Here is a 22,510-nt window from a genome sequence, read left to right as displayed (position 1 = left end):
TAAGTGTTGGTGAGAATGTGAAGAAACCACCACTCATACATGCTGCTAGAATGTAAAACAGCGTGGCTGCTTTGGAAAACAACCTGTCAGTTCCATAAACAGTTAAAATACAGAGTTACTGTAGAACACAGCAGGGACCGGTGCTGTGGCATAGTGGGTAAAGCTGCCGCCTGCCATGGCAGCATGATGAAGAATATAACTGGGGGATGGCACCGTGGCATGGTAGGTTAATCCTCTGCCTGTGGCGCCCAGCATCCCATATGGGCTCCAGTTCGAGTCTCGGCTGCTCCACTTTCGATCCAGCTCTCTGCTATGGCCTGGGAAAGCAGCAAAAGATGGCCAAAGTCCTTGGGCCCCTACACCTGTGTGAAAGACCCAGAAGAAGCTACTGGCTCTTGGCTTCAGATTGGCACAGCTCCGGCCACTGAGGCCAACTGGGGAGTGAACTAGAAGATGGAAGAGCTCTCTCACTCTCTCTCTGCCTCTCCTTCTCTCTCTCTGTAACTCTTTCAAGTAAATAAATAAATCTTTAAAAAAAAAAAACTATAGAACACACACACAAATATTTGTATACCAATCACAAATATGTGGATACCAATGTATACACATAGCAGCATTGTGTATACATTGGTATCCACATAGCAGCATTATTCATCTTACCCAAAAGTTGGAAATGGCCAAATACCTATTAACTGATAAATGAATCGGTAAGCAAATATGGCATACCTCTATTATGGAATATTATTTAGCAATGAGGAGAAGTGGAGGGGCTGGAGTTGTGGTGTAGCAGGTAAAGGCACCACCTAAAGTGCTGGCATCCCAAATGGGTGCCACTTTGTGTTCTGGCTGCTCTGCTTCTGATCCAGCTCCCTGTTAATGGCCTGGGAAAGCAGCAGAAGATGGCCCAACTGCTCTGGCCTCTGCCACCCACAGGGATACCTGGAAGAAGCTCCTGGCTCCAGCCTGGCCCAGTGCTGGCCATTGTGGCCATCTGGCGAGTGAACCAGCAGATGGGAGATCTCTCTTTCCTTTTGTCTCTCTGACTTTCAAATTAAATAAATAAATCTTTTTTAAAAAAGAAGAAATGTAATACTGCTACATGCTACAAGAAGGATGAACTGTGAATACTAATATGTGTACTTTAAAAATGCCATTCAAGGCCGGTGCCGCGGCTCACTAGGCTAATCCTCCGCCTTGCGGCACCGGCACACCGGGTTGCGCTTCTTCCAGGCCAGCTCTCTGCTGTGGCCAGGGAGTGCAGTGGAGGATGGCCCAAGTCCTTGGGCCCTGCACCCCATGGGAGACCAGGAAAAGCACCTGGCTCCTGCCAGCAGATCAGCGCGGTGCTCCGGCCTCAGTGTGCTGGCCGTGGTGTCCATTGGAGGGTGAACCAACGGCAAAGGAAGACCTTTCTCTCTGTCTCTTTCTCTCACTGTCCACTCTGCCTGTCAAAAAATAAAAAACAGGCCGGCGCCGCGGCTCAAAAGGCTAATCCTCCACCTAGCGGCGCCGGCACGCCGGGTTCTAGTCCCAGTCGGGGCGCTGGATTCTGTCCCGGTTGCCCCTCTTCCAGGCCAGCTCTCTGCTGTGGCCCAGGAAGGCAGTGGAGGATGGCCCAAGTCCTTGGGCCCTGCACCCCATGGGAGACCAGGAGAAGCACCTGGCTCCTGCCTTCAGATCAGCACGGTGCGCCGGCCACAGCGCGCCAGCCGTGGCGGCCATTGGAGGGGAACCAACGGCAAAAAGGAAGACCTTTCTCTCTGTCTCCCTCTCTCACTATCCACTCTGCCTGTCAAATAAATAAATAAATAAAAAATAAATAAAAGTGCCATTCAAAAACAACACCCATTTTATGGCCCCCTTTATATGAAATGTGCAGAACAGGCACATCTACAGAGATAAAAACAGATTACAGGAGAGGGTGTATTCGAAATGTGAGAGCTGAGTGGTGAGGACTTTCTTTTGGAGCTGATGAAAATATTCTAAAGTCGGCTTCACAACCCTGGAAATATACTGAGGCCACTGAATTCTACGTTTTTAATGGGTGATTTGTATGACATATGGCTATTTTCAATAACATTATTTTTAAAAAGAAGAGGGAGGAATATGGAAATGTCCATCATTGCAGTATAAGATAGGCAATGGCTAAAGTCAATTAATCCAAATATAAGATAAACTTATTGTCGATATTCATAAAGATAAGTAGGGATGAAATTAAGTTTTAGCACCCATAATTGGCAAAACCAATCAAACCAGAGACACTATGCTGCAAACAACTAGATGGCAACAGACGTGGGTTCTGGCTGGATTTCACCCTTGGGTGAAATGACTACCTGGTTAACCAGGGGCAGAACAGTTGGAAGTGGCTGCTCCTAGGAACGGGTGCTAGTGTAGTGTGGGGAGCAATCCGGACTGGACTGTTACTGGAATTAAGACTTATTCTATGCATCTGCTCTCCTGTGGGGAGCAGCCCGGACTGGACTAAGTTACTGGAATTAAGACTTATTCTATGCATCTGCTCTCCCACAATATGGCGCTGGGAGAGAAGTAAACAGCTTCCGCACAGCTGCCTCCAGTTCAACCAATAAACTGTAGGACTTGCTCCTGATTGGAGAGCGGCGTACTCGGCGTGTGGGCAGCCGAGTTGGGATTGGCGGAGGAGGACTATAAAGGAGGAGAGAGACGGCATGCACCAGGAACATCTATGGGGAACATCTAAGGGAACCCGTGCAGCCCCCGAGAAAGCCGGCCGGCGGTGTGCCGCTCCCCTGCGGAAGTGGGGAATGCGGCCAGGGGGAACTGCCCTTCCACGGAGGTGGAAGGGATAGTAGCCAACCCGGGAAGAACCAGCAGCAAACCCGGGGAGGGCCGAGCAGACGAAAGAACAGCGCAGGGTCCTGTGTCGTTCCTCCACGAAGAGGGGGAGCGACAGTGTAGAAAGAATGGAGCAGGAAACTGTCACTTTTATTTTTTATTTTTATTTTTTTTTTTATTTTTTGCCAGGCAGAGTTAGACAGTGAGAGAGAGAGAGACACAGAGAGAGTTACAGGCAGTGAGAGAGAGAGAGAGAAAGGTCTTCCTTCCATTGGTTCACTCTCCTAATGGCTGCTACGGCTGGCGCTGTGCTGATCCGAAGCCAGGAGCCAGGTGCTTCCTCTAGGTCTCCCATGTGGGTGCAGGGACCCAAGCACTTGGGCCATCTTCCGCTGACTTCCTGGGCCATAGCAGAGAGATGGACTGGAAGAGGAGCAACCGGGACTAGTACGCGGCGCCCCAACTGGGACTAGAACCCGGAGTGCTGGCGCCGCAGGCTGAGGATTAGCCAAGTGAGCCACGGCACCGGCCAAAACTGTCACTTTTCATAAGCTTGTACAGATTGTTTAATTTCCTTTGGCCATGCACAGTTTGATACAAACTCTTAAACATTAAACTTAAAAATGGCATGATATTATTTATTTTACATAAAAAATTTCAGAGAATGATTCTTTGTTATTATTTTTAAATGTCTTAAGCGGTAAGTTTCTAAAAGTAATGTAAAACAACAACAGCTACTGCAATGGAGGGCATGGTACTCTAAACTCATTAGTCCTTGTTAGCAAATTTGGAAACAGATAAAAAAATAGCACATTGCTTAAGAAACTTTCAATTTACTAATATGAACTTTCCAAATACATCATTTAGTAACATAGCCAATTATTAACCTCATAATTGCAATCCTTACTCTATACAAATTTATTTCAGTGTAAGAGTGTTCTAAATATCAAACTTTTTGGTTAGTTTAAAATATGATTTGAGTCACAAAAAATCCAACCTTTGTCCTTTTACTGAGTCTCAGGCTATTGGGGATTTTATGGCCAGGGTCTGAATGTGAAAGTGAGTTGTAGATTACACAGCTGGTGACAGGATGAGAGCCCAGGGTTTCTGCAGTTTTATCACGCCACTTCCTGTTGTGATCACAGAACAATCAATGCCTCAATTCAACTGCACATCAGGAATAATCTGCACTTACTGCAGGGCTTTTGATGATCACTAGAATCAACCCAGCAAATGAGTGAAACATAGTGACTCCTACACCTCCCTAACAACCGCATACCCATGCCCTGCACAGCTGACATAAAAACCAACTACAGGCACATTTCCTACTAGACAAATGTGAAGGAGTTGCAAACCCTGTCAAGGATTAGGAGAATCTGACCTGCCCCATGGGTAACAGCTAAAGATCAATTTTGCAACAGTATATATGGGATTCTGAGGTTGAAACTATGATACTTCTTGCTGCAATAAACAGACTTGGAATCTGTAGAAACCAGCTGAAAGCATAAAGGGTTAATACGAGTGAAAACAAGAAAGGCAGCCAAAGACCATGTTATTTCAGGTGCGCAGAAGGCATTAACACAGAGGTCATTTAAACGAAGAAGGTTCCTTCTCAAGATAGGGCAGAAAGAGAGCTGTATCCTCACCCTCAGGGGAGAATTCCACAAAGGAAACACAGCTTTATTATTTTTTCTTTTTTGGGGGAATGGGGGACACAAATGGATGTACAGCCCTGAGACAGTCATAATGAGTTCGTTGGTTATTGAAGTTTCTTACTATTTCCAAATCTAACTGCATAATTGTTAACATTGAACATCCCTTCAAGATAGGTAAGAATTTAAATAGATGATAGGCAGAGTACACAGTCTCCTTGATATACTATGCTCCTCTATCATAGGAGAAACAAATTCAGAATCTATTTCTCTGTTTCTGACTGCGCCCTCCCTCCCACCCCGCCCCCAAAGCCTCTCAAGGGCAGAGGAAGGCAGTGAAGTTCTGATCCTCCAATCTGTTTACAAACTAACTCTGTAAAATGTCTACAAGATGTCTGCAACAGCAAAATCTCTAAGTATTCTGGTTATTAGGCTGGAAACTAAACCGCTTTCAAATTAGGAGACTTTATGTCCTCTTAACTCATTAGGAAAAACTAATTACAGATCTACTGAACATAACATACTTAGGAAGATGTCATATGAAGTTCAGATTACTTTGTTAAGCACTTTATGCTTCACTCCTAAAAGAAATGACATCCTTGTCTAGCTCCTTAAAATGAGTCCTGCACAATTAGTGAGAAATCAATGAAATGTATGCTTCTAATAATTTACAATGAGGTTCAGAAAGATCTGTGTGCGTCTTATTCATATACCCAGAAAATAAAATAGTTTAAACAAAATCATACAGCTCATGCCAGTTTTCATAGTCATCAGAAAAGAAAGCAAACAACTCCAGCAAGGCAATTTCGAACTTAATTCTTTAATTTTTTTTTTTTTGTTTTGTTTTGTTTTTTTGACAGGCAGAGTGGACAGTGAGAGAGAGAGACAGAGAGAAAGGTCTTCCTTTTGCCGTTGGTTCACCCTCCAATGGCCGCCGCGGCCGGCGCGCTGCGGCCGGCGCACCGCGCTGATCCGATGGCAGGAGCCAGGAGCCAGGTGCTTTTCCTGGTCTCCCATGGGGTGCAGGGCCCAAGCACCTGGGCCATCCTCCACTGCACTCCCTGGCCACAGCAGAGGGCTGGCCTGGAAGAGGGGCAACCGGGCCGGCGCCGCGGCTCACTAGGCTAATCCTCCGCCTAGCGGCGCCGGCACACCGGGTTCTAGTCCCGGTCGGGGCGCCGGATTCTGTCCCGGTTGCCCCTCTTCCAGGCCAGCCCTCTGCTGTGGCCAGGGAGTGCAGTGGAGGATGGCCCAGGTGCTTGGGCCCTGCACCCCATGGGAGACCAGGAAAAGCACCTGGCTCCTGGCTCCTGCCATCGGATCAGCGCGGTGCGCCGGCCGCAGCGCGCCGGCCGCGGCGGCCATTGGAGGGTGAACCAACGGCAAAAGGAAGACCTTTCTCTCTGTCTCTCTCTCTCACTGTCCACTCTCAAAAAATTTAAAAAAAAATTATTTTCTAGATCTCTGTTTTCTAAAATGTTCTTTATGTACAATTTAGCAGACACAAACTTACTATGAAAGGCCATGTTTCCTGTGAAATTCACAGATGAACCTGTGAATGTTTTCATGTCTTCTGGGCTTTGATAGATAGCATTCTATTCAACTACTCACAGGTAAGAGGAATGTGAATGCACCCTCCTTGGAGGTAGGGGCCTGGCCATCTTGATGACTGACCCAGGGCCAGAGCAGGTGCACAGTGGGTGTGCAGTATTTGTTGAATGGTGAACAGATTACCTGTGTGCCACTTCCTCTGGAGTTTAAGGGGAATGTGGACGCAATGCAGTAACACTCATGAGGACAGATGGGCTTTATGAGATTTCTGGAAATTTTCTGAGAACCATTGCTAATGCTGACTCAACAGCTAATGTCAATAGTGTCATTCCTCACATGAGAAACTGGTGCAAAAAAAAAAATAAGTTTGCTTCAGTAATTACTGAGCAATTTTGTTTCATTCTCACCCATGTTATGAACCTGCACAATTTTATTACTGAGACTAATTAACTTTCCCACTCCAGTCGTTTCCTTCTTGATCACTCCTCCTCCACCCATCAACCTCTACTTTCTGTCCCTAGCACTGTGCTCCGGCCAAGATGGCCAATGACCCCTAGTTGCCAATCATAAAGGACACCTTACATTCAGTGTAAGGAGACTGTCTGTCTCTTCCCTGACCAGCCTGTCACACTTACTTTCCTGTTTAGGTCACTGCTTTAACGTTGCCAGTTTCTTCCCACCTGGCACACATAACTGCAAATCACTTACCCATTGCCTACTTTTCCCTCTTCCTAGGTGAGGTCTTCTGCTCCAATGGCTTCGAATAACATTACACCTACAACTCCCAACATCTCCAACTCTCCTACGCTCCAGTCCCATCAGTTTGTGGGGACTGCTACCTGAAATTCAACCCAAATCAGAATGAAAATGACCCTCATTCTTTAGCCTCCACACTTTCCCCTCCCTGCGTTCCTTGCCATTGGTCATGCTGACATTGCACTTCCACCTCCTCATCCAATCCTTCCTTCTGTGCATTCCGCCTCCTGGTTTTCTCTAGAAACACCCACTTCTCTCCCTTGCCCCTGGCACCACCTTCCTTTAATGCCCTCTATTTGTTCCTCTGGATGATTCCTCATACTCACTCTTGCTTCTTTCTGATCCAAACTGATCTTTTTCAAATGAGGTTTTCATTCTGTCATTAAAAGTTCATCTTGGTTAAAATCCATTATTTTTAGGATAAAGTCATAATTCTCCAGAATCCTGGGTGGTGGTGTCCTGTTCTCCCTTTACATATTTTTCCTTCTGAGCTTTGATGACACCTATTAAATCACAGGTATTATTTTAGTAAAAGGAATGTGAGTAAACCCTCCTGGAAGGTAGGGGCCTGTCTACCTCTATGGCTGACCAGGACCAGCACTTGGAACAGAGCAAGCATAAAGAGAGTGAGTGTGCTGAACTTGCTGAGAAGTGAAGACTACCAAAATCATCTCATAATGGGCTTCAATAGACTCAATAATGAAAAATAGCTCAGGAGGACCTTAAATGGACATATTATGAAAAGCTTAAAAAAAAAAAAAAGCACTCCTACATATGCTCCAGATCAAGTGACTCCTGTTTGTCACTTAAAGCTGGTCTTCATTATTCATATTTATCAAAAGACGTTTTGAAATATTCTGTTACCACGGAACTACAGTTTATCATAGAATGGTGCAAACTGAAATGATGCTTATTCCCAAGGGAGACAGAAGTCACTTGATTTCTGTGAGGTTCCAAAGGTGTTTCTGGTAAAATGAACAGGGACCTGGTACAGAAGGGTTCCCTTTTCCACTCTGCTAAGCAGAGATACTCACAGAAAATAATGCAAATCCTATGTGTACTACATCTACCTGTATATTTTATTTTTTAGAAGAATGTTTTAACAACAACAGTTGGATGTCCATAAAGTATAACATTATAAATTATTGGTTTTATTTTTCACTTTCATTGAAGATCTGTGAAAACAGCCTCTCAATTTCACACCAGTGGCTGGACTAGATTTTGATACTGTTATTCCAGACAAGAGCTAGTACTAAACTCACTGACAGGCAGCTGACTTTTCTTGTTCTGAAAGCAGCTTCTAAAATGTTTGCTTAAAAGAAAGGGGGAAAGAGTAGCCCTTATCTCTGAAACTTTCTCAAGTTTACAGCAAAACCTCAATAGTATTTCAAGTTGGAGTGACACTCACAGCCAAGTTATTCCTCCTCCTGGACACAAGCGATCTTAGAACATCTAGCTCTGAGAAGGTTACACTAAGATACGATAAAGTGCGACAAAGCAAGGCCACTCCACGACTCTAAGCACAGGCAAAAACAAGAGCAGGGTATAACCCACAAAACACCAGATGTTCTGTTCTTTTGCCATATGAATATTACTTCTTCATCCAATCACAGAACAGCCTCGTTTTCCAAAAGCATTCAACCAAAGGCAAATCCTATCTCTCAGACTTTACCCCAAACCACATAATCAAAGTCTTAATTCTGTAACAGATTTTTTGTGACCCACTTATGCCCCTGGCATGAGTTCTCCCTTGCCTCAGAGAATAACACTAAACCTAATTTGTTCCATTACTAGTGTGTTCTTGATGCTATGTGGACTTCACAGTACCAAGGTATTAAATTATTTTTAAAAATCCCATAATCCAACACACTCTCAAGCGATTTCTTACCCACACTTACAACCTTACAATATGTCCATATGTACTTACCACGTAGGAGTATTACTGAAATACTGAAAGACATACTATTTCCAATTCTGTTTTTGTCTGCTCAACGTTCTGTATCAGTTTTAATGGCTGTATAACATATCACCATTTTTTTTAAATCCATACAGCATTTGTCTTTACAAGAATAAAGGAGGAGAATGTACAACATTCAACATCCTACCTAAGAGACAAGCGCACCCCCACTAGCCTCAGGTCAGATGCCGCCAGGTTCCTAATTACCTGCCCTGTTGCCAAAGCAACATGTAGTGCTATTGCTTTATAACCAACCGAATGATGAAAGAGCTCCAGACCCGGCGACGAGAGGCTGGATTCAGGAATGCATGTGTAAACACTAGTGTGACCTCTGGCTAGGGTTTTCTCGCTCTAGGTCTACTTCCTCTAGTGCAGAGCACAGTCACGCGGGTCCCTCACTTGCGAAGTCCCTGTCCTGTGACTTGCCTGCGGGCTAGAGTCACGGCACAGGCGCCAGCTCCCGTGACTGGCATCAAGGCCACAGCAGGCACGCCAGGACTCGCTCCCGGCTGCCGCTGCTGCCCTCAGGGCCGGGCCACGGCGCGGGCACGGTCCTGCAAGGAACTTATCCAGGAGAAAGCACCTGGTCAGAGGCCACATTTCACGGCGCGTGTCGCTGGAGGGACGTTCGGGAGGCGACCAGAACTTTTCCCGTTAACGGCCGTGACTGCCTAGAGCCCGGCATCATCACGCCACTCGGAGGATGTGCCAATCACACCCAGCCGTTCTGCAGAGTGGGGTCTCCCTAGCAGGTGTTCCGGCTTCACCCCGGGGATGGGGCTCACCAGCCCGGCTGGCCTCCACACCCGAGCCACGCGCACGACATCACGCACTCTCGCAGGGATGTGGCCTGGGCCCGGGCGCTCCGCACCTCCGGGCCACCCCGCCCCGCCTGCACCTGGGCGCCCCCGGTCGCGCCTCTGCTCTCGCCCACTCACCGGCGGCGCGTGCTGCGCCACGGCACAGGTGGCTGCCGCCACCAGGAGAATACAGGTGAGGGGACTCCGGCCCAGCATCATTCCGGTCGCCGGCACCGCTCCAAAGGACGCCTGCAGACGCCGCGAAAGGTACCACCCGCGGCGGGGCGGGAGGTCGGGTGGGGTGGGGGGGTAGCAAGCCGCGCCTTCGCCGACGCGGCCGCGTAACCCACGGCCCCGGGACCACACCACAGGAGGCGAGGGGGGTAGCGGAGAAAACAGCGCGGGAAGAACTCCGCGTTTCAGGGTGGAGGAAGGGGCGGCAGGAAGAGGGAGCCTCCCAGCCGCAGCACGGGCCCGCAGGATGCGAGTGGGGGCTCGTGTTTTGAAGTGATCGTCGATCGGCGCTCCCCCCACCTTCCTCGCCGCCCCGCGGGCAGTGGTTGGGCCCTGCCGGAGCCCCGCCCCGGGGGTGGGGCCGCGGGACCTTTCCCCTGGTGCGTGCGGGGGCGGGCGAGCGCAGGAGGCGGGGGCGTGGCGAGCGGACCTGGCTGCGGCTTTCGCGTGGGTTTATTGGAGCCCGGTGGGCAGTGTGACGGCTCGTGTTTGCCTTCAGAGCGGAGGTGGCCCCGAGGGAATCTGGCCGTTGGGCCTGACTGCAAGGTCACGGGACAACGCCGGGGAGGGGGAGGGCGTCTGGTCCACTCGGCCGCTGCCGGCCGCTGTCACCCACGCGGGCTTTCACCGCGGAGCTGGCCTCTCAGAATTTCGGCTTCGGTTATTTGCCCTCAGGCTCAGGTGGAATGGCCGGGTGAGAACCCGCGGATCCTAGTTTCACGTGTGTGTCCCGCCATTCGGCAGGTGGGTGTTTTCGTCTGACTCGTGGGTGACTTTAGTTTGGTGGAACCGAGCTAATCCTGGAAAGGAGGGTCGCCCGCTCCTGGAGAACGGAGATGGACAGGAGTACAGCAGCCGCTGACCTTTCGTGCCATCCTCGGACCGATCACCCTCGTGGCCTGAGTTACGTAAAGGCCGTCAGGAAATCCTGCCCTCTGGGTTGCACTTTCTGGTTGAGCCTCTGACATCCCATGCTTCAATAAACACAAAATACTGTTCACGAACATCTTCATGTGTTTCTCCTTTCTTCTACGTATGTGTGTGAAATCGCAGTTTTGTTTGTACTACTTTAGAAAATTCAAAGCCTCTTTGTTGGACGTTGGGAAATGAGAATTTGATCCCCCCCACCATTGTTCTCTTTAAGGAGGAAGTTTGACTTTTGAAACGAATCAGATGATGAGGGCATATCTGAGTTCCTGCTTCAGCGATAAGTAGGCAGATCATAAAAATATTCACTAGTAATGTAAGAATTCACTGGGGATCTGCGGTGTACCAGGGATTTTTCTGGATGTAAAGCAATGAACAACAAACATCCTTCTATCATGAGGCTTACATTCTAGATGAGATATTGGCAGTGAGAAGATTATGCAGGATGTGGGAAGGTAATAAATGCTACAGAGAAAAAGCAAGGCACAGGGGATCAAGGATGTGCAGGCTGGGAGCAGAGAGTTACTATTTTAAGTTAGCCAGGTAGGACGGGACAGTGCTGAGAAGGAGGTGAAAGACCAGCAGAAATTTGAAGGAGGTGAGGAAGTCAGCCTTGTGCATGCCCAGGAAAGAGTATTCCAGGCAGAGGGAGCAGCAGGTGCAAAGCTTTCAAAGTGAGGATGTGCCTAGGGTGTTCTGCCTCAGCAAGGAGCCAGTGTGGCTGGAGCAGATGGAACAGGGGAAAGTAGAGGTTGGAGAGGTGAGGAGAGAATGGCAAATTTTACAAGGTAATGTTGAATATACATATTTAATGTTGAATATGTTGAATTACCTGAAGCTTAAAATAAGTCGGTCAGGATAGAGGATTCCGAGTTTTAGTAGCTATTGCTAAATCAGCTATTTGCTTTGAAGATCATTCACTGTAAACACTACTGAGAATTATTTCAATGTGTCAGTGCACATTTTCCCTATGAAAGAGTATTACTTGGTAGTCTGTCAAAATCAGATTCTTTATACAGATTTTTGTCAGTTTATACAATTTAATGTCAATATGTAATATTCTTATGGAAACTTTAATATAATTCTGCATATAACTTTCTTTTTTTTTTTACATACATAATTTTATTACAAAATTTTTTTAAAAAAAAAACAAAGAATGCAACATCCTAAAAAAAAATCCAAATTTACTAATGATACTAATTCCTACAACTTTGCTGTGCTACCATACACAAGTCAAGAAATTAAAGAAACCATTAAATATTTAGGAACATTCAACATCAGAAGCTTTAAAATCTAACTGTATGTAGTAGCCCCTCAAAAAGCTACAACCTGCATTTTTTAAAAAAAAGTATTTTCTCTACAAAGAATCTTATCAGCTATACAAAAATCTGTACAGTTTTTTTTTATACTGAAGCTAATATTGAGCTGCACTTGAATTCACATTCTTAGCAAAACAACTGCCTGAGCACACACGCACACTCCACACTCATCATTACAGGATAGCCATTTATTCTTCATCTTCATCCTCTTCCTCATCATCTTCATCTTCTTCCTCTTCCTCTTCTTCCTCCTCATCTTCAGATTCATTCTTCTTCTTTGAGCCTGTGGGCCTACCAGGGCCCTTCTTTCCCGCTTCACTTTTGCCCTTGGCACGGTATGCAGCAATATCCTTTTCATATTTCTCCTTTAGCTTAGCTGCTTTCTGTTCATATGGTTGTTTATCTTTGGCTGACTGTTCAGACCACATCTCACCCAATTTTTTTGCAGTGTCCCCAATGGACAGGCCAGGGTGTTCACTTTTGATCTTTGGGCGATGTTCAGAGCAAAACAGAAAGAAGGCAGATGGTGGTCTTTTAGGAGCATTGGGATCCTTTTTCTTTCCCTTCTTATCACCCTTGGGAGGAACGTAATTTTTCATCTCCCTGTCATAACGAGCTTTATCACTTTTTGCCATATCTTCAAACTTGGACTTTTCCTTTGCAGACATGGTCTTCCATCTCTCCGAGCATTTCTTAGAGAATTCCGTGAAATTGACCGAAGAGTCAGGGTGTTTCTTCTTGTGCTCTTCCCGGCACGTCTGCACGAAGAAGGCATAGGAGGACATTTTGCCCCTCGGCTTGTTGGGGTCTCCTTTACCCATGACGACGGAACGGCGGCCACCTGGTGCGAGTTGTTCCTCAGACTCCCGCGGAGCGGCCGGATCCGACGGCGTCGCTTCCTTCCCTCAGCTCCGGCGTGAACTGGTTTATCGCTAACGCAATCCCCAGCCTCTTCTCTGCATATAACTTTCAAAGGCCAACTATATACTGTTAATTTTAGTCACTTTGAGATTTAAATCTACTTACCTAAAATGATGGTATTTTGATGCATGTCTGTTTTTTTTTACACATATATGGCTTTGCCTACCTGGTTCTCTGGTGCTAGCAGTGTACACACATAGGGTGTGTGGCCACTGGAAACTTTGCCATGGTTTTTAACACACTGACCTATTCATAGAAAAGGGTATTTAAATGTACAAATGAATGATTGTGTCTGTTTAAAGGGTGGTTCAAATACTGTACAGAAGTTTAAGACTTGGATAACCTGTTTAGTATGCAAGAGTCAGCATAAGTAATGAGATTGTTTATGTGAATAGCTAAAGTTCTTGGCAAGCAATGGACATCCTAATCTCCTACCTAACATTCCTAGGTTCTTGAGGTGGAGCCTTGATTTAAAGTCATTGCAACGTAAGCACCCCACCCTAAATGAAATATAAAACCGCATAACCCAGAACAGGTATGACTTGATTTACTCAAACAAAGTATTCAAATATTTGTACTAGAAGGTCAAGAAATACGGAGATAATATTTCATTTTGAAAATAACAAATATTTACCGATTGGTTATTTAAGTTTTTTTGAAAAAAAAAGGCTTAGTTTATTTAAAATGTATTTCAAATGTTTTTCAAAACAGATTCCACTCTCTAGCTTAATACTGTATCTTGTGGCTTGTGTACCAACCTCAGCTCCACTGTTCTGTGATGTGGCGCCCATATGATTTGGATGAGACCCTGATTGGCTAAAAACATTTGAAGGTACTATAACCCTCTTGCCGAAGTGGTTGGTGTAGACCTTAGTCACCTGGACACCAGAACCAGTGTGTGGTTTGAAGCTCAGAATTTTTGCTTTGTAATTGGGCCAACTGTCCTCTCTCTTCTAACAGAAAAGAGGAAGTTAGTTCCCAGTGTTGCGGTATTCATGCTGTAAATCGAAGGGAGCTGCCCAAGATGAAACAGATACTGTGGATAGCACAATGGAAAGATAAAAAAGAAACTGGGTCATTGATGACATTGTTAACATACTAGATTAACCAACCACGGAGACTGTCCAACAACTGGACTCTTCATTTTTATGAGCCACAACTCTTCTGTGAGGTCACTTTGTTTGCAAGTTGAATTATTGTATCTGAGCACATTCTAACTAGAATACACATAAGAATAGGTTTTTCTCCCTTCTCAAGAGCAGAAGAGGCTTACCATAACCCTAGGAACCTGGGGCCAGCATTGTGGTACAGGAGGTAAAGCCACTGAGCTGTGACACCGGCGTCCCATACAGGCACTGCTTTGTGTCCCAGCTGTCCCATGTCCAATCCAGCTCCCTGCTAATGGCTTGGGAAAAGCCGTGGAAGATGGCCCAAGTGTTTGGGACCCTGCCACCCACATGGGAGACCCAGAGGAAGTTCCTGGCTCCTGGCTTTGGCCTGGCCCAGTCCTGGCGGTTATGGCCATCTGGAGAGTGAACCAGCAGATTGCCTCTCTCTGTAACTCTGACTTTTAAATGAAATAAATCTTAAAAAAAAAAAAAGAGAGAAAAAAGAAAAAGCTGGGCCGGTGCCGTGGCTCACTAGGCTAATCCTCCACCTGCGATGCCGGCACCCTGGGTTCTAGTCCTGGTTGGGGCACCAGATTCTGTCCTGGTTGTTCCTCTTCTAGTCCAGCTCTCTGCTGTGGCCTGGGAAGGCAGTGGAGGATGGCCCAAATGCTTGGGCCCTGCACCTGCATGGGAGACCAGGAGGAAACACCTAGCTCCTGGCTTCGGATCTGCACAGTGCACCGGCTGTAGCAGCCATTTGTGGGGTGAACCAACGGAAGGAAGACCTTTCTTTCTGTCTGTCTCTCTCTCACGGTCTAACTGTACCATTCCTTGCTCAACTCCTTCCTATTCTTCCACCAAATTTTGTGTCTGTAATTTTGATTTTTAAATTTTATTTATTATTTAAAATTTTTTTTGTTGAATTTCTTTTTTTATTTTCAATTATCTTTATATACAGAAGATTGATTTAGTATATATTAAGCAAAGATTTCATCATTTTACATCCACACAGAAAAATAAAGTGTAAAACACTGTTTCAGAACTAGTTATAACATTACTTCACATTGGATAACACATTAAGGACAGATCCCACATGAGGAGTAAGTACACAGTGACTCCTGTTGTTGACTTAACAATTTGACACTCTTGTTTATGGCATCAGTAATCTCCCTAGGCTCTAGTCATTAGTTGCCAAGGCTATGGAAGCCTTTTGAGTTCACCGACTTTGATCTAATTCAGACAGGGTCATAACCAAAGTGGAAGTTCTCTCCTCCCTTCAGAGAAAGGTACCTCCTTCTTTGATGGCCCCGTTCTTTCCACTGGGATCTCACTCGCAGAGATCTTTCATTTAGATCATCTTCTTTTTTATTTCCAGAGTGTCTTGGCTTTCCATGCCTAAAATACTCTCATGGGCTCTTCAGCCATATCTGAATGCCTTAAGGGCTGATTCTGAGGCCAGAGTGCTGTTTAGGACATCTGCCATTCTATGAGTCTGCTGTGTATCCCGCTTCCCATGTTGGATCGTTTTCTCCCTTTTTTATTCTGTCAGTTAGTATTAGCAGACACTAGTCTTGTTTGTGTGATCCCTTTGACTCTTAGACCTATCAGTGTGATCAATTGTGAACTGAAATTGATCACTTGGAATAGTGAGATGGCATTGGTACATGCAACCTTGATGGGATTGTATTGGAATCCCCTGGCATATTTCTAACTCCACCATTTGGGGCAAGTCCGATTGAGCATGTCCCAAATTGTACATCTCCTCCTTCTCTTATTCCCACTCTTATATTTAACGGGGATCACTTTTCAGTTAAATTTAAACACCTAAGAATAATTGTGTGTCAATTACAGAGTTCAACCAATAGTACTAGAACAAAAAAAAATACTAAAAGGGATAAAGTATTAAATTGTAATCAACAGTCAGGACAAGGGCTGATCAAGTCACTGTTTCTCATAGTGTCCATTTTACTTCAACAGGTTTCCCCTTTGGTGCTCAGTTTAATAAGAACATGATGATATGCTTTTATTTCCCTTCTTTCCCTCCTCCCTCTCTCCCTCTTTTTTTTTTTAAGTTTTTTTTGTTTGTTTTTTAATTTGGCGGGTGGAGTTATAGACAGTGAGAGAGAGACAGAGAGAAAGGTCTTCCTTCTGTTGGTTCACTCCCCAAATGGCCGCTACTGCCGGCGCTGCGCCAATCCGAAGTCAGTAGCCAGGTGCTTCTTCATGCAGGTTCAGGGGCCCAAGCACTTGGGCCATCCTCCACTGCTCTCCCGGACCACAGCAGAGAGCTGGACTGAAAAAGGAGCAACGGGGACTAGAACCCAGGGCCCATATAGGATGCTGGCACCACAGGTGGAGGATTAACCAGTGAGCCACAGCGCCAGCCCCCCCCCTTTTTTTTTCTTTTTTTCCAGCCCCGTTTTTAAGTTTTTGAGGTAGCATGTTTCAAATTTACATTACACTAAAAAGGGTTAATACTTCATCAAATAAGAAGTTTGGTTTTTTTCTTTTTTAAGATTTATTTATTTATTTGAGATGCAGAGTTATAGTCAGAGAGGGGGAAGAGACAGAGAGAGTTCTTCCATCCACTCGTTCACTCCCCAAATGGCAGCAATGTCCGATCTGGGCTGATTCAAAGCCAGGAGCCAGGAGCTTCTTCCAGGTCTGCCATGTGGGTGCTGGGGCCCAAGCACTTGGGCCATCTTCTACTGCTTTCCCAGGCCATTAGCAGAGATCTGGACTGGAAGAGGGGCAGCTAGGACAAGAACTGGCCCATATGGGATTCTGGCATCGCAGGCGGAGGCTTAGCCTAGTAAGCCATAGTGCCAGCCCCTTGGTTTTTTCTTAAAGAGCACCACCCTTACTGTATATGCTTCAGGTCTCACAAAGCCAGGATCTACCATCAGAGGTTTTTGGAGAGAACTTCCTTTCTCCTATTCTTCTCCATTGACATTTCCCCAGGGGAGGAGTGACTCTAAGTAGCTGAAAGGGTTATAGAATATATGGCCCCTCTCTGACTCTCTCATTCAAATTGCCAGTCCACAGTGCTAGGCTCACTGCACCCAGCCGGCGTGATGCGAGCAGAAGGAAAGTAGTTGCTGACTTTGCCATTATCTTCCTAAGTGGACAGATCTCCAACCCACTTAAAAAATCCATGTTCACATGGTTGCTGTGAAAACTCTGAAAGGGGAGCTTTGGGAGACAAGGAGAGGAGGGATTCAAGAAATGGAGCCTTTTGGGAATACTTGCACCCCTGACTGCCCATGGTACGGGTCCTGTCCTGCCCTTCCTGTCTCACCCTGCCCTTCCAGCCTCACCCTGCTCTCAGTCCACTCCCTGTCAAGTTGGAAACTGGTAGTGTTCCTAAGAGGCAATTAGTATTTGTCAGGTGACTGAGTGCTCAGATACTTTCCGAAGGAGAAGGAGTTGGAATCTCACTTTGGCCTCAGCTCCAAGCTGTTTCTCTATTTCAGCATAATCATCAGTAAAGCTGATATTGAGCCCTCTCTAATGCCCATGTTTTAAAAAAGATGAGGAGGGTGCTGATCACTCTGAAATGACAACAGAAGCCAACAGTGGCAATTACAGGATACTTTTGTCCACCACTGCAATTCAGTTCTCTCTGTTCTTCTCCAAAATGTCCTCTCAACTACAGCCAGAATGTTCTTTGAAAAATGCAAGTCTGATCGTATGACTTCTGTACCTGCAGTGCTTTTCTGTTATCCCTGCAGCCGAGTCCAGAATTCTCAGCATGGTTCAAAAGGCTCTGCTCAGGTGCTTGGTTGCCTCTGACTTCCTCACTGGTTGGTTTCTCCTCATTCTCACTCTTTCACTACATTCTAGCCAAAAAGTAACTCCTACAAAAAACACCCTGTTCTCTTCTCTCATTGTTGCTGCTCATGGAGTTCCAGTGCATGGAATAATTTCTCCTATGCCAGTCTTCGCACGCATAGCTCCTACTCATCCCTCAGAATTCAGCTTAATCTACATCCTCGTTAAAGAACACTTTCCTGACCTATATCAGTCCCTACCAAGTTTATTCACCCTAATTATCAGTTCTTAAATATCTTGTACTTTTCTTTGCCAATATTTCGCATACATAATTATTTGATAAATCATTTGTGAATTATTTCTTTAATGTTTGCCCTCCTTAATCTGTAAACTATAAGGCAGGGATCAGGGTCCTGTCATTTATTTATTTATTTATTTTCTTGACAGGCAGAATGCACAGTGAGAGAGAGAGAGAGACAGAGAGAAAGGTCTTCCTTTGCCTCTGGTTCACCCTTCAATGGCCGCCGCGGCCAGCGTGCTGCGGCCAGCGCACCGCGCTGATCCAATGGCAGGAGCCAGATACTTATCCTGGTCTCCCATGGGGTGCAGGGCCCAAGTACTTGGGCCATCCTCCACTGCACTCTGGGCCACAGCAGAGAGCTGGCCTGGAAGAGGGGCAACCAGGATAGAATCCGGTGTGCCGGCGCCACAGGCAGAGGATTAGCCAAGTGAGCCATGGTGCCGGCCTCTGTCATTTATCACCATATCTGATGCATCTAGCATAATGCCTTGACAGAGTGTGAATCCATAACAAATATATGATTACTTACAGAAAAGATCCTAACCTCTCTAAATCGCAGTGTTTTGTGGGAGAATGCATAGTTTCTCCTCTTTCCTTAACTATTCTTTCATTTTTTTTCTATCTATTGCTATCTCCATATACGTAGAAATGATATTTACACTCTAGCTTGTGTGTGAGAAAGTCTGCATGTGATGGGTATTGGAATAAGTATGGTAAGTATGGGTTCTAGAAGAATTGGGCAAGACACCTTGGGAATCAGGTTTTAAATCTCTGAGCACATCATATATACATTTTCTCCTTATTTCTTAAGGCTCTAAAGTTTTAGAGATTTTTGTTGTAGTGGTTCTGGTAAAGACAAGAAGTGCAACCAAACGAACCACAATCTTATACCTCCTTTCATCGTGATCATGTAGGAAAAGACAAAATCTACTCTTTTTTTCTTAGAAAAAAAATCATTTTTTAAAAAGATTTATTTATTTGAGAGGTAGAGTTACAGACAAAGAGAGAGAAAGACACAGAGAAAGGTCTTCCATTCACTGGTTCACTCCCTTATGGCTGTAACAGCCATCTGAAGCCAGGAACCAGGAGCTTCTTCCAGGTCTCCTGTGTAGGTGCAGGGGCCCGAGCATTTGGGCCACCTGCCACTGCTTTCCCAGGCCATTATCTGAAAACTGGATGGGAAATGGAACAGTCAGGATTTGAACTGGGGCCCATATGGGATGCTGGTGCTGCAGGCAGAGGCTTAACCTACTATGCCACAGCACCCGCCCCGACAAAATCTACTCTTGCACACTACCTCTGAGTCTGTATATAAATGCAGACAGATATTTGGCACAGCAAAGACTGCTTGTGACCCTCACTTCTCATATTGGAGTGCCTGAGTTTGAGTCCTAGCTCTGCTTCTTATTCCAGTTTCCTGATAATGCGCACCTTGGGAGGCAGTAGATCATGGCTCAAGTACTTGGATACCTGCCACCCATGTGGGATACCTGGATTGAGTTCTGGGTTCCTGGCTTCAACTTGGCCCAGCCCTGGCTGTTATGGGCATTTGAGGAGTAAACAAGTGGATGGAAGATTTCTTGCTCTCTATCTGTCTCCTTTGTCTCTCTGCCTTTCAAATAAAATGAAAATAAACAAATAAATAAATAAGGAGAATCCTTTGATTCACTCATTCTGTAAATATTGTAAGTTTCTGTTATCGTAGGATTTGACTGTATCACTGAACAAAGGAGACAAAGATCTCTGCTTCCTTGGTACCAGTGGGAGGGAACAGACGGTAAGTAACAAACACGATAAATACATACATTAGCAGAGGTAGGGGACCTTAAGGCGGAGCCTCGCAGGAAGCAGTTAGGTCATTGGGGACCTGTCCTTAGAAGAGAACCCTGGTCTCTCTGTGGCTTCCTGAGTGGCATGCCGTCACCCTCTCTCACGTCCTTCCACCCCTGTGTTGCCATCGCCATTACTGCCATCATGCCTTTGCACATCCAAAACTGTGAGCCGAATAAACCACTTTACTTTTTAAAGTACCTTGCCTCAGGCATTGCTATAACAATGGAAACCTGACTGATAGAAAGGTACTACAAATGTCTTCTCTCAGCAGGAAGCTTTTTTCTTTATTTATTTTTGGTAATAATCCTTAAGATTTTTTTCGGACATAGGAAAAGTGGTACATAATTAACATACACAACTTGATGATTTCAGAGATAAGTATAGTCCAATGACAGTCACTATAATCTATGCTAATAACCTATTAGTCACCTTCAAATGTTTCTTCCTCCCCTCGTTTTTTTTTTTTTGTGTGTGTGTGTGATAAGAATAATTAACATAAGATCTATCTGCTTGACAGAATTTTAAGTACACAGTACAGTATTGTTAGCTATGCTGTATCCTTGCTCTCTAGGGCCTGTTTATCTTGTATAACTAAAACCTTATACCCTTTGACTAATACCTTCCTTCCATTTCGTTTTTCCTTTTCAAAGATTCTGGCAGCCACTGTTCTACTCTGCTTCTATGGGTTTAACTGTTTCAGATAACATTTGTCCCTCTATATCTGTTTACTTCCCTAAGCATAATGTCCTCCATGTTCATTCATGCTGTAGCAAATCTGTAAGATTTCATTGTTTTTAAGGATGATATTGCATTGTGTGCATATACCACATTGTCTTTATCCCCTGGTATATCTGGACATTTGGATTATTTCTATTTCTTGGCTATTGTGAATAATGCTACAGAACCTGGGAGAGAGCTATCTCTTTGGGATCTTGATTTTAATTTGCTTACACACACATATATTCACACACAAAGATTACTGGCTCATGTGTGTTGTGTTGGTAGTTTTATGAGGCACCTCCATAATATTTTCTATAGTGACTGCTCCACTTTATATTCTCCTCAGCAGTGTACTGGGGCTCCCACTTCTCTACAATCTTGCCAACATTTGTTACTTTTTTTTTTTTTTTGACAGGCAGAGTTAGACAGTGAGAGAGAGAGACAGAGAGAAAGGTCTTCCTTTTCTGTTGGTTCAACCCCCAAATGGCTGCTACAGCCGGCACTGTGCTGATCCGAAGCCAGGAGCCAAGTGCTTCCTCCTGGTCTCCCAGGAGGTGCAGGGCCCAGGGACCTGGGCCATCCTCCACTGCCTTCCCGGGCCACAGCAGAGAGCTGGACTGGAAGAGGAGCAACCGGGACTAGAACCCTGCGCCCCAACCGGGACTAGAACCTGGGGTTCCGGCGCCACAGGCAGAGGATTAGCCAAGTGAGCTGCAGTGCCGGCCATTTTTTATTTATTTATTTTTTAATAAAAGCCAGCCTAACAGGTGTGAGGTGATCTCAATGTGGCTTTAAAAAAACATTTCTTTGATGATTAGTGATGTTGACTACTCTTTACATATCTGTAGGTCATTTGTATGTCTTGTTTGGAGAAATGCTTATTCAATTACTTTGCAAATTTTTAATCAGAATTTCTTAAAAAATTGAACTGTAGAACTACAGTTCTTTTATATGTTTTGGATATTACCGCTTTATTAGATACACGGTTTGCAAAGATCTCCTGTTCTGTAGTGTAGGCTGTCTTTTCATTTCCTTTGCTGAGCAGAAACTTTTTAAAGTTTGATTGTGATCCTACTTGTCTATATTTTTGCTTTTATTCCCTGAACCTTTAGTGTCATATCAAAGAAATAATCAGGCAAAACAGATGTTAAAATGCTTTTGGAGTTTTATGGCTTCAGGTCTCATGCTTTGTCATTAACCTATTTTGAGTTGATTTTTGTATATGGTGAGATGAGGTCCAGTTTTGTTCTTTGAAGAGAGACTATGGTCACTGTTATCTTGGAACCCTTGTCAAATATCAGTTGACTGTACATATGTGGGCTTATATTTGGTATATTTGTCTATTTTTTATGCCAGTATCATACTATTTTGTTTAATGTAGCTTGGTAATATATATTGAAGTCAAGGAGCACTATGCTTCTCCTATGGTTCCACTTTCTTTCAAATTTACTTTGACTATTTGTAATCCTTTGTGGTTCTATTGTGTTTTAGGATTTTTTTTATTTCTGTGAAAAATACCCTGGAATTTTTAGAGAGATTACAATAAATATGAATTCAATTTGAGTGCTATGAACATCTTAAGTTTTCCCATCTATCAACATGGAGCATCTTTCCATTTATTAGTGTTTGCCTTAATTTTTTTATTTTTATATTATTTTTATATACTTGAAAGGCAGAGCCTCTCACACAGACAGACATAGAGACAGAGAGAGACTTTCTATCAGCTGGTTCACTCCCTAGATGTCTGCAGGACTAGTGCTGGCCAGTCTGAAGCTGAGAGCCCAGAACTCCATCTTGGTCTCCCCTGTGGGTGGCAGAGACCTAAATACTTGAGCCATCACCTGC

The 22,510-nt window shown here is 45.0% G+C and overlaps 1 protein-coding gene, 1 long non-coding RNA gene and 1 pseudogene across 4 annotated transcripts in view; 1 reads left to right on the top strand and 2 right to left on the bottom strand.

Annotated features, from left to right (window-relative positions):
* Positions 1 to 10,104, bottom strand: part of ASAH1 (N-acylsphingosine amidohydrolase 1) — a 35,804-nt gene extending 25,700 nt beyond the window's left edge. Inside the window, exon 1 of one of the 3 annotated variants that reach the window (XM_008250904.4) lies at positions 9,669 to 10,104. In XM_008250904.4, the coding sequence (XP_008249126.2) occupies positions 9,669 to 9,749 (81 nt within the window). In that variant the 5' untranslated portion in view covers positions 9,750 to 10,104. Of the gene's footprint in view, positions 1 to 8,937; positions 9,055 to 9,156; positions 9,289 to 9,668 lie in introns of those variants that run through there. The other 2 variants (XM_070068425.1, XM_051833884.2) reach the window with 2 other exon arrangements.
* A 17-nt stretch (positions 10,105 to 10,121) lies between these two features.
* On the top strand, positions 10,122 to 10,768 carry LOC138848486 (uncharacterized). The gene is made up of 2 exons (XR_011386319.1): positions 10,122 to 10,310; positions 10,509 to 10,768. It is a non-coding gene; the product is annotated as an uncharacterized lncRNA (long non-coding RNA).
* A 1,018-nt stretch (positions 10,769 to 11,786) lies between these two features.
* LOC100352768 (high mobility group protein B2 pseudogene) lies at positions 11,787 to 14,855 on the bottom strand (annotated as a pseudogene).
* Positions 14,856 to 22,510: the final 7,655 nt, after the last annotated feature.

This window comes from Oryctolagus cuniculus, chromosome 2, assembly GCF_964237555.1.
Source record: "Oryctolagus cuniculus chromosome 2, mOryCun1.1, whole genome shotgun sequence".
NCBI classification, from domain to species: Eukaryota; Metazoa; Chordata; class Mammalia; order Lagomorpha; family Leporidae; genus Oryctolagus; species Oryctolagus cuniculus.
The sequence above is the reverse complement of the archived record's forward strand: the minus strand, read 5'-3'. Positions and strand labels throughout refer to the sequence as shown.